Raw genomic sequence first — 12,764 nt, forward strand, 5'->3', positions numbered from 1 at the left:
GCTGGAGACAAAATAGAAAGGAAAAATACTTTTGGAAGTTGTCAGTTTCTAGGAGACAATCTGATCTCATGGTCCAGCAAGAGACAATCAACAATTGCGCTTTCAACATCCGAATCTGAATATATTGTAGCTTTTGGATGCAACACCCATATACTCTAGATGAAGAGTCAGCTGAAAGATTATCAGATATCTGAGAGTAACATTCCTATTCTCTGTGATAATACTTCTGCTATTTGTTTATCTAAGAATCCTATCTTGCATTCTAGGTCTAAGCATATTGAAATTAAACATCACTTTTTACGTGACTATGTTCAGAAGGGTATTTTTCATCTAAAATTTGTTGATACAGACCATCCATGAGCTTATATCTTTACAAAACCCCTTTCTAAAGATAGATTCATTTTCATTCTGAAAAACTTATTTATGGATTTATGTCCAGAATGAAAAGATGTAATTCAGAATGTTTAAGTCTTCAGAGTTCTAGATTAGATTATGAGAATATTTCTTGTTGACTCTAAAACATGAGCTTTCTGAAGTAAGGAAATTTCATGAATTAGAAAGGTTCTGATCAGAAGCAATCTTATCGATTTGTCTTCTTAATTTTGAACAATTGTTGCATTAAATGGTTGTCATGTCATTTGATTTCATGTGGTTCTAAGTGGTGACAGTTGTCCCACTTTCTGAGCATGCATGATGAAAGCGTGACGCATTGGGTTTCACAATTCTTAGAATTAGGTTAAAAACTCTTATTCTTCCCCCTATGAATGCGTATTTTTTCCTTCTCATCATTGCAATTTTTTTCCTACATAAACCCACTTCACTCATATTTTCAAACCACCACACATTATTCCCACACTTTCATCTTTTAAACCTAAAATACCTCTTTACAACTGTTAAATCTCCTTCAAATTCAACAATGGCTGCTCCACAATAACACATTCAACATGAAATTTCTCCCAGTCACTCCATGGCTGACGAAAACCATCTCGTCATGGAAGGGATTCCTGAGTTAACTCTAAACAGTCTTGTTAGTGAGTTAATGGTGCTTTGTGAAACGATTGTGGACTTCAAAAATATGAAGGACAATGGTTTCAACTTCTTTGAAACCTTGGAACTCCAAGGATGGAAGAATTTCTTTGAGAGAATGACTGATCTTGTTTATCTATTATTGGTGAAGCAGTTTTTGGTGCATGCTACAACAGAAAAGGAAACAATAACTTCCTATGTTATGAACATGAAGATTGTAATTACTGAGAAATCCATTGCTGACTTAATCTCTCACAATGGAAAAGGTAAAAGAATTCATAGTACCAAGATCAATGCTAAGAGAGAAGCAGTTATTGCTCCTGTCATCTTCAAAGCTGGAACCAATCTTGAGGATGATAAAGGTCCAAGTGCTAAGGATTTAACCAAAAACCTAAGAGTGTGGTTCAAGATCATTATGGGTTGCATTCACCATAGGCCTAGCACCAACAGTCCTGGCTATGTCAACACTCGTCAGAAGTTTATGCTATTCTTTCCGGAGAAGGGTCTCAAGCTAGCACTCCCTTCTATCTTATTCAAATTGATGAGGGATTCAATCAGAGAATCCATAACGGGTGAATCTTCAAAGAAGAACAAAATCAAGTTCATCCCCAAGGGAAGGCTTATTTCTGACATTCTTGTTGAGAATGGTATGGTAGATGACCTTTTGGTCAATGGTTTCACTGATGAAATTATGAAGGATGCTAGAAAGATCTTCTGAAGATCTCAAGCCTGACTACTGACACTGTCAAGGTTCTGACCCAAGATTCTGAAGTTTTTGAATCCAACTTATGTTTCTTCATTTCATTCTTCATCGACTTTCATCAGAAGCCAGTGAACTTAAAGATAAGATCAAATGGGAACATGATCAAATAGTGCATAGTACAAATCGATATCCTTTCCACTACCTGATTTCATGGGCAAGGACAATATTATACATCACACCTGTCACTGATTTTATGGCCAAAGGACAATATGCAATATAACTTCTTTCACCATCCAATAGTGGACAACCGTTCTATGAGCTTTCCCCATTTCGCCCTCTAACAGTCTTCTTCTTATGCTATATAAGTGAGACTTGAAGACTTGAAGAAAATGCCAGTAATACAACATTTGATAAATCTGTTTCTTTGTGAAAAGTTATCATTCTTTTGTACACAGTTTTTCTTTAAGTGTTTGTTTATCATTTGTGTAAAATCTGCTTGTATAGAAGCAACTTGTAACACATCAAATATTATTCAAACTGTTTGTTTGATTCTTAAGGAGGTTATCCTTGAGAAGACAAAGAAGGTTACTATTTATGAGTCCTTAATTAGACTAAGGTATAGTTGGATCCTTGAGAAGATAAAGAAGATTATTCTTTGTTATTATTGTAATATGTTGATTATTGTGGATTAAGCCGTTGTGTATAAGGAAAAATCACCTTGGCGGGTGGACTGGAGTAACTTTGAGTTTCAAGCGAACCAGAATAAAAGTACCTATGTTTTTATCTCTTTGTTATTAACTTGTTAGTGGTGTTCTTGAGTTGGTAAAAAGCTTTTGTTTTGTAAAACCGAATTTACCCCTCTTCTTTCTTGTGTTTTTCACACCTTCAAGTCCCCTAATGGCAAGTAGAGAATCGATAATCGATAATCGCTATGATTTGAAATACATATTTAGAAATAAAACAATTTGCTTTCTTTATAATCTTTGTATTATAATGCAATCGATGAACCCTAGCCTTCTTAAGTGCGTTAAAATTCTTGGTACCTTATCACATACTTCATTAGTATGCATGCATGAAAGAACACGAGGAAGCATCGATTCATAAATCCTTGAGAGAAACCATGTGAAAGAGCTTGATCTTGAACACTCCAAGTTTCTTATTCAACAAAAAATGATTTTTTTTCAATTCAATAGAGGGATTTAAGGACTCACAATGAACTTTTTAAGTTTGTGAGGGAGAACCACTTCTTCAATTTATAGATTCCATAATGGAAAGTTGGATTCTTGTAATTTTATGGGAGAGTTTCAGACCAAACATGTCGAAATCCAACAAATTTGTGTATTGCAAAGCAATTGTCCGCGACAAATGATTCACACACTACCATAAAACATACATTTGGTAAAACCATATTACTACGTCCGCCTAAATCACCGTAGTAATAACGCTATACACCCGCCTTAACTTTTTAATATACTATTAAAATACATTTTATCACGGTCCTTCAACACAAGTGTTGTGATATATTAAATGTTACTTGCTTCGATTCTCAGTACCAATAATTTTTTTTCTTTTCTTTACAAAAAGGGATTGTCATTATACTCTTATAAATATATTAAAATAAAAATACTTATCATCACAGTTAATACCAAAAACCATTGTAAATATTACTTGCATATTATCACAGTTTATTTTAACAGTTGTGGTGATAAGTTATATATATATATATATATATATATATATATATATATATATATATATATATATATATATATATATATATATATATTAGTGAAGTTATCAACATTTCCCTCAATATAGCCATCACTCTCTTAACAAAACAAAATCCTAACAACGCTTTCCTCCACATGCAATGAATTTGCCTCCATTAGCATCTTCAAACTTAAAGATAATCAAGTTCACCCACTTTCTCTTTCGTCTTCTTCTTCATATGCTTTTTTCCATGCTATTGATTTGTTTTCTTCCTTTTTGTCTCAAAACAAAACCCTAACATTTCTCTCCTCCAATGTAGTGAAGTCGTCCTAATAACCTTCTTTAAACTAAAAATATAATCTTTTCCATTAGCTTTCTTACATTTTTCATATATGTCTCATGTATGACACTAGTTCTTCTTAAAAAGTGTTTTTCATTTGGCATGATTTACTTCCTTTTTGGGTCATGTTTCTGTTTTTGTTAATGCTAGTTTATGTTTTCGAAACATGTTAACATTCTGAAAGTTGTTTATATTTCAAAATTTGGTTCAAGAGAACTCATATGTTGGGTGTGGTTCATAAATGGTTTAATTTGTGTTTCTATGGAGAAATAATATAAGAAGTATACAGTTGTTTTCGAAGCTTCATCTGACTTGTATTTTTTCTTCATAGCAATACAAAGTAGATCAACTTCATATCATTCCACGAATCTTCTCAATAAAATGTATGTTGTTGTTGTTCTTGTTCATAAATGGTTTGTGTTGTTGTTGTTGTTATTATTATTGTTGTTGCTGCTGATAAGTGTATGTTATTGTTGAGAATAATAAGTCAAGTGTGAGTTGGAGTCCCACATTGGTTATAAATATGGAGACTTGAGCATTTATAAGTGGGTGAACCCACACACCTATCATCTTAAGGTATTTGGTGAATATGTGGTGTCTCTACAACTTGTGTGTTGCTCTTAGCCCAATGTTGATGCTCATCCTCATGACCTAACAAATGGTATCTTTTGGGTGAATATGTGGTGTCTCTCTCACTTGTGTGTTGCTCTTAGCCCAATGTTGATGCTCATCTTCATGATCCAACAAATGGTATCAAAGTCTTTGTTCGAGTAAACTAAATTACTTGTATCAAAATGCCTAGGAAGAGGTATCCCGTTGAAATCAAAATGCCCAGGAAGAGGTGTATCAAAATTCCCAAGAAGAGGTGTCAACGGCAGTACAAGTGTATGTGGACAAAAGATCAAAATGCCCAGGAAGAGGTGTATCAAAATTCCCAAGAAGAGGTGTCAACGGCAGTACAAGTGTATGTGGACAAAAGAGTTTCCACTTGAGGGAGAGCATTGTGGACTCACACTTGAGAGGGACTATTGAGAATAATAAGTCAAGTGTAAGTTTGAGTCTTACATTGGTTATAAATATGGAGACTTGAGCATTTATAAGTGAGAGAATCCACACACCTATCACCTTAAGGTTCTGGGTGAATATGTGGTGTCTCTCTCACTTATGTGTTGCTCTAGCCCAATATTGACGTTCCTTCTCATGACCTAACAATTGTTGTTGTTGTTGGTGTTGATAAATGTTGTTATTGTTGAGTTTATTATAATGTATGTAGATTGTTTGCTTCACTAACCTTTCATTGAATATGCATTCATTTAAAATGATTTAGAAAATGATAATTTGAAAATTAAGTTATATTTGAAGTGCAACTTAGATCAAACATGTTTTTTGAATTGCATACATCTCGTAATTCATCTACCACTCTTTAACACGTAGAACTTGGTTTTTTTCCAGAAGTTCTTCAAAGCAGCGATTTATTCTCTATTAATTTATATTACGAAATATCAAATTTATTGAGAAATTGAATCATCTTCATCGTTGTCATCATAGTAATCTTCATCATTGATTAAAATAATGATGATAATATCGATGATGATGATGATGATGATGATGATTCCGAATTAGTCAATATATTGATGTTTTGCAAAATAAACTAGGAATTAACCATTGTTTTGAATAACTCGGGGCATTGAATCAAATACTACGTGTTAAGTAGCAATAGATGAGTTACTCTATGAATGCAATTTGAAAAACAATGGTTCGCTTAAGTTGTTTTTTAAGAATAATTAAAATTTTCAAATTATTATCTTCTACATCAATTTTAATGGTTGAATATGTTTAGTGAGGTGTAGGAAAAAACAAACGATCTATATATTTTATAATAAACTTATGGTACTTTTCACAACGATTATCTTCCGTAATTGTGGTGAAATGTTAATTATATTCCAAATAAATTGCCACTGTTGGATTTCGAACCATGACCTAAATATATATCACAACGGTTGTTTAATATAACCGTTGTGATATGTCGCGCTACCTAGCTTATAACCACGGTCGCACGTCCGTTGTGAAAACCAACATACATACAATCACACACTATCTAACAACAGACGTGTAACTGTCATCATATGTGTTTCGCAACCGTCATTATATATGTTTTCAGTAGTAGTGGGATTGTGAGAAACTCTTGAAAAATGACCAAAACACTCATTGATGCTTCTTTGAAGCTTTGACAATGATTATACTTCTTTGAAGTTGAAGACTCTATGAAGAATCCGATAAAACTAAATGAAATTTCTAATATAAATCAATTACAAATGCTCTATTTAATCTAACAAACTTCTATTGGAGTAACTAAATTTCTCTTTAATCTAACAAATTTATACAAAGTGTTTAACACTAATAGTATTGTTTTCTATCTCCCATAATTATCATTCTAATCTATGTTTTTATAATATTAATATTAAAAATATATTGACAATAAAAATATGTATGATTCTATACAAAATATTCTCTAAAAAAATTATCTATATTTGTTTCTACAATCCTCATTCTCCAAAATCTTCTTTCCTCCTTTCTAAACTTGAAACCAAAAGAAACAATAAATTATCTTTTCTCCATATAATATAATGTTAAGAGGAAATCAATTTGCAAATGATAAACGAAATGTACTATTTCTTCTAGTGGCGTATTCCACCTTCTCAACTTATTATTGTTCCTATTTTCCATTTCATAACAAGACTATCAATGTCAAGAAACTCATCTTAGTAAATGACAATTTACTATAATTCCAACCAAAAACGGCTCATTCAAGGAACTTATTTTATTAATTTGTTAACATGTAATTTTGAATAATTGTTGATTGTATACATTCCTACGTGAACATCATCACTTGAAAGTGAATTTTTTTTAGTGTCTTCTCTTTCTCTCTCTCTAGAAGTTTCAAAGTTGAAACACTATCTAAATCAACCATTATGAGCTGTCGTAGACGTAATTAAACAAGTGGACACAACACAACAACACAAAGCTATGAAATTAAAATCAAGAACGTGAAGCCGACTTAGAAAATTCAACTATACCAAAAAATAGAAAACAAACTTAGAAAATTCAAACACCATAATATATACTATATTAATTGTATTTATTATCGAACGGTTGCAATGCTTGGTTTGACCGTCTATTGCACTATTGACAAATTAAATTTATCCATACCTTTGAAGTTAATTGAGTATCGATACCTTCAATATCACGTCATTTTTTAATATAATTTTATTTATAAAAAATCAATTAATATTAAGGATATTGGTATCCAATTAAAAATAAAGAGTAGCTAAGAATTTGCCTTTAATTTAAGTATCTATGACTGGTAAAACAATGGAAAGATATACAATTAGTTATGATTCACGTCATCATATACAACAAGGATATGGGTTGGCTAATCTTTCCATTCTATGCTAATTGATACGTTGATTCTCTAAATCAAAAAATTGATTTTATTTTTATTTTTTTGGCTCTTAGACTTCATCGACATAAAGTAATCGAATTCAAGTAATTGTTAGGATTACTAATATATTTACTATTTTTGGGTTAAAATTTAAATATTAATTTATCATATTAAAGTAGATTTGACTCATGATAAATACCTTTTATTTATCTTTAAAAATTGAAATTCTAATCATTAAATTATTAAATATAAAAATATCACAATCACTAAAAAAATAACTAAATTCACACCACAAGATAAGCACCATCATCCACTCATAAAATGGTGGAAAATAATTTTATTTATCAAAATACCATTTCTAAGATTAAAAATTATACAATTTTTTCCACCCGTTTGACCCACACCACATAATGTCAGACCAAAGTTAAAATAGTCCTAAGAATTAGACTATGTTTTTGAGATATGGTAATACATTTTCACCGTTCAGATAGTCAAAACAAGGTATGAGCGGAGAAATATCGCAATTGCACTACACCAACTAGATGTTTGAGAATTTCTCATTCTCAAATTATTTACAAACCAACATGCTTCGAGGTGCAACCTAAGGTCTCACGTTAAAAGGAAGGTGCAAGTTGCAACCTTTTGTGGTCTTTCTTACAAACTATTCCTAATTCAATTTCGGCCAAGACTTCTGATCCACTTTTGAAGACATTCAAGCATGTTTTGAAGAACAATGCACAGCTCTAAGCCAACTATCAACGCCTTGTTGTAAAGAGGATGTAACAGGCATAAAAATTTCGTAAGACAAATATGTTGATGATCTTAATAGCTGTAAAAATTTCCTTTATGGAAGGATAATGTTGAAGGAGAATTTTCTACGATAATTGATGTATTGCATAAAAGTTAAATGTTTTAGAAAAATGGTCTCTCATAAATATTGATAAGGGTTTTTTATTAAATATTTTTTATTTTCATATATTGAGGATCTTACGAGGATTTTAACAGTATGGTCGTTGGCTCTATCTCTATCTATCACATATTCACTTTGGCACCAGACATTAATCAAGGAGGATTTTAACGGTATGGTCGTTGGCTCTATCTCTATCTATCACATATTCACTTTGGCACCAGACATTAATCAAGATTTGGTTAAAAATACTAACGTACAGTGTTGTATTAGAATACATGGTCTTCTTATTGGGTATTGGAGATAAAAAAAATCATTTTCCAATTGCAATAGGCATTGGTGTCTCTTTAGTCTTAGATGAAAGACAATGTTGTATTAGAATACATGACCTTCTTATTGAACTAGAGTAATGTTTTTTGAATATTTTGTTAGAATTTTGGTTGATCTTGATTTGTTAGAATTTTAATTTCCTTCTCATTGAAAGAGAAATTTATGTTTTTGATGTTGATGTTGAGTACGAAAAACTCTCTTCACTATGTTCTTTTTTTCATATTATTGATCACTCGTTAGAATATTGTCGTACAAAAAATGTGTTGCAAATATGAGGAAGAAAAATATAATAAAGTGGACACTTTATGTTCCAAAAAATCTAATCATGAGGTAGAAAATGTTACTACAATAATAATATATTATCTGCAAAGAAATGATGCAATCATTATAGAGAAAGATCCGCTTGTTTATGTGGAAGGTGCAAGTTATAACCTTTTGTGGCATTTCTTAAAAAATTAACAAAATATTTTTAATTCGATTTCGGTCAAGACTTCTGATTCGGTTTTGAAGACTTTCAAGCAAGTTTTAAAGAATAATTGTGACATACCTCTAAGCTAACTACTAACACCTTTTTTTAAAGGGAGTATACTAGTCATACAAATTTCGCTAGACAAATATGTTGATGGTCTTGATAGCTGTAAAAATTTCCTTCGTAAAAGGATAATATTGACGAAATGAGATTTTTCTCCAATAATTGATGTATTGCATGAAAAGTTAAATGTTCTTTGAAATGTTATAGACAAATGGTCTCTCATAAATATTGGTTAGAGTTTTTTATTTAATTTGTTTCACTTTCATCTATAGAGGATCTTAGGAGGGTTTTGGCAGTATGGTCGTTGACTCTTTTGTCTCCACCATTCATGTATTCACTTGGACATTATACTTTAATCCATATTTGGTTAAAAATACTAAGATACAATGTTGGATTAAAATACATAGTCTTTATATTGAATATTGGAAATAATAAATTCTTTTTTCAATCGCAAGAGATATTAGTGTCTCTCTAATCTTAGATGAAGCAACTAGAGTAATTTTTTTTAATATTATGTTAGAACTTTGGTTGATCTTGATTTGTTAGAAATTTTGCTCAATTTCCTTCTTATTTAAAGAGAAGGTTATGCTTTTAATATTGACGTTGGGTGTGGAAAGCTCTCTTTACTATGTTCTTTTTGTCATATTATTGACCACTCATTAGAATATTGTCGTGAAAATATGTTGGGAATGTGAGAAAGAAAAAGATAACAAAGTGGACACTTTATGTTCCAATACAATCTAATCACGAGGTAGAAAATATTATTGCAATAATATAACAATAGATTATATGCAAAGAAATTATACAGTTATTATAGATAAAGACTCGCTTGTGGATGACGTTAGATGATACTATGAGACCAGTTGATCATATACAGATTCCTTTATTAGATTTATGTCAAAATATTCAGAAAAATTACTATCATGAGATGAAAGAGCAAAGAAAAGTACATCAAACTACTATAAATAATCCATCTCACCTCCAACGGATATAACCTTGGTTACACAAGCGAGATAATGAAGGGCGTCATAAAAACTATCCACTATATCCCTCGATTTCAGAATAACCGAAGGGGATAGTTGAAATAGTCATGAATTCGATCTCCAACATCAACATATTTATATTTTCAAAACTATTTTCATATACCTCTCATTTTTGTCAAAAATCGAGGGGAATTTTTTTAAAATACAAATTAAATTATTTACGCTAAATATTAAATTGCATTGTTTACAATAAACATTAAATTACATTGTTTACTCAGAATAATTAAATTATACAGAATATTAAATTCAAATTTTTGAATGTTACATTGTTTTGCTTTCAATCTGCAAGTACAAATTTTTGAGAAATTTAATCCATCATCATCATTTTGAATAAATTCAAATTTATCCAATGCATTTCAAGCTGAATGGTTTGTACGCTTCCAATTTCTAATATAATATAAAAAATGTTAGATACATAACATAAAATTCAAGTAAAAAGATAAGATATTAAGTAAAAACACCAACCTTGCGACAAATTTTTTTCCTACACTTGCAATCCATCTTAGAGATTTGTTCCAAACTTTCATTATTAATGTTCATAGAAAACGCTTTCACTATAAATGTTTGAGTTTCACAAGATAACGTCAAAGATATATATTGACAGTGTTCACATTCTTATTGGATATATAAAGTTTTTGATGCATTGATATGTTGACAATATCTTGAATGTTGTTACTTTATAAACCTAGGACGTACATTCGTTGATGGTTAACCGAATAACTATACCCCTGTGTTCTTTTTTAAAATCGATGGGTAATATTATTTCAATATTAATTAAAAAATAAAATAAAATAATGACTTTCTCCTGGATTTTATATCAAAGGCGATGTAAATTGCAGAAAAAAAATGGTAAATGATAAAAAATTAAATGTAACACGCAATATTTTTTTTTTTAATTTTTTACCATTCACCATTTTCTTTATATACACAATATACACTATATTTATAAATAAAATTTTCAATGTTGTCGATAGATAAAAGGTTTATAATTTTTTAATTTTCAATTTTTTTAATAAAGTTTGATATATATTTTTCGTTTTTTAATAAATTTTGTTTTTTTTTCTAAAATTGAAAAGATACACCGCTACATAATATACTTATATTAATCCTCACTCATCATTGATTATTCTTTGTGACCTCAACAATATTTATATCCATAGTCCATTTCTCTTACTAAGAAAACCAAGCCCTTTTCTGCTTCATAATTTCTCACACATCATCCAAAAAAAATGGGTGAAACCGAAATTCCTCAATTTTTTGTTTGTCCCATTTCACTTCAAATCATGAAAGAACCTGTTACAACAATCACAGGAATAACATACAACAGAGAAAGCATCGAACACTGGTTACTCACCTCAAAAAACTGCACATGTCCAATTACCAAACAACCCTTGCCAAGAAGCTCAGAGTTCTTAACACCAAACCACACTCTTCAGAGATTAATCCAATCATGGCACTCAACAAATTCAGCATCCTCGAAAACCGACAAGTCCAAATTTGAAAAACTTGTTAAGAATCTCGATCAAGCGGCAATAGAAAAACTACACGTTCTTGCTTTAGAAGACGAAGGAAATAGAACATGCATGGTGGAAGCAGGAGTAGCAAAAGCGATTATTCAAAAAGTGATTATAAAGAGCTTTTTCAAGCAAGGTAAAACAATATGCCTCGAAGAAGCTTTGAGAATTCTTCGTTTACTTTGGCCTTTAGCCATATCCAATAACAAGAACAACATAGTTGATGACAACTTTGACTTAGTCAACTCTTTGACTTTGATTTTGCAACTTCACATTGATAACAAAAACTTCAAGGTAATAAACGAAGCAATGCTTGTGTTGAAACTCGTTCTAGAGGTGAAAAGTTCAAACTCTTTGTTGAATTTACACGTTGAATTCTTTAGAGAAATAGTTAAACTACTTAGTATCAGAAACAAAGAACTTTCTAAACAAGCTATAAAATCTGCATTGCATGTGTTATTACAAACATGTCCTTTAGGTAGAAACCGAATGAAGATGGTTGAAGCTGAAGCAGTGACAGAACTCATTGATCTTGCACTTGAGAGACAAGAGAAGAATCAAACGGAGCTTATATTCATGCTTCTTGCGGACTTGTGTTCGTGTGCTGATGGAAGAGCACAGTTTGTGAGACATGCAGGAGGAATAGCAGTGGTTTCTAAGAGAACATTGAGGGTTTCATCGACAACGGACGATAGAGCGCTTCAAATATTTTGTTTGATTTCTAAGTATTGTGGAACAAATGAGTTTGTTCAAGAGATGTTAAGGGTTGGTGGTGTTTCGAAACTTTGTATGGTTATGCAAGCAGATTGTGCTTCTTATTTGAAGGAAAAAGCTAGAGGTGTTCTTAGGTTGCATTCAAATGTATGGAATAACTCTCCTTGTATTCAAGTTTATTTGTTGACTAGACACCAAAGGTGACTCATTAATGGAGTCTTTAGATGAATGAGATGTGTTTCTTGTTACTGCACCTTCATCTCCTTTTAAAATAATACATAGTAATTTGTGGGTTCATTCTCCTACTCATACTTACTACATAAATTTGGTGGATACCTTTGCTAAATACATATGGATTGATTTTCTAAAACAAATTTGCCTTTAAACTATTTCAAGTTTATGTTAGTACACAATTTTAGGCTAAAATTAAAGTTATTCAATCTGATTTTTGGGAAAAAATTTAGACCCTTTTCAAAATACTTAAATGAGCTTGGTAATATTGT

At 31.1% G+C, this 12,764-nt stretch overlaps 1 protein-coding gene across 1 annotated transcript; it reads left to right on the forward strand.

The window, feature by feature from the left end:
* Positions 1-11,114: 11,114 nt before the first annotated feature.
* LOC127086686 (E3 ubiquitin-protein ligase PUB23) lies at positions 11,115-12,558 on the forward strand. Its single transcript, XM_051027481.1, has one exon. It carries the CDS (start codon positions 11,263-11,265, stop codon positions 12,463-12,465), a length of 1,203 nt encoding a protein of 400 aa, XP_050883438.1. The 5' UTR covers positions 11,115-11,262; the 3' UTR covers positions 12,466-12,558.
* Positions 12,559-12,764: the final 206 nt, after the last annotated feature.

Source organism: Lathyrus oleraceus, chromosome 5 (assembly GCF_024323335.1).
Source record: "Lathyrus oleraceus cultivar Zhongwan6 chromosome 5, CAAS_Psat_ZW6_1.0, whole genome shotgun sequence".
Classification (NCBI taxonomy): domain Eukaryota; kingdom Viridiplantae; phylum Streptophyta; class Magnoliopsida; order Fabales; family Fabaceae; genus Lathyrus; species Lathyrus oleraceus.

Coding starts and splice junctions, on each gene's coding strand:
- LOC127086686 (XM_051027481.1), top strand. CDS start 11,263: ATGGGTGAAACCGAAATTCCTCAATTTTTTGTTTGTCCCATTTCACTT.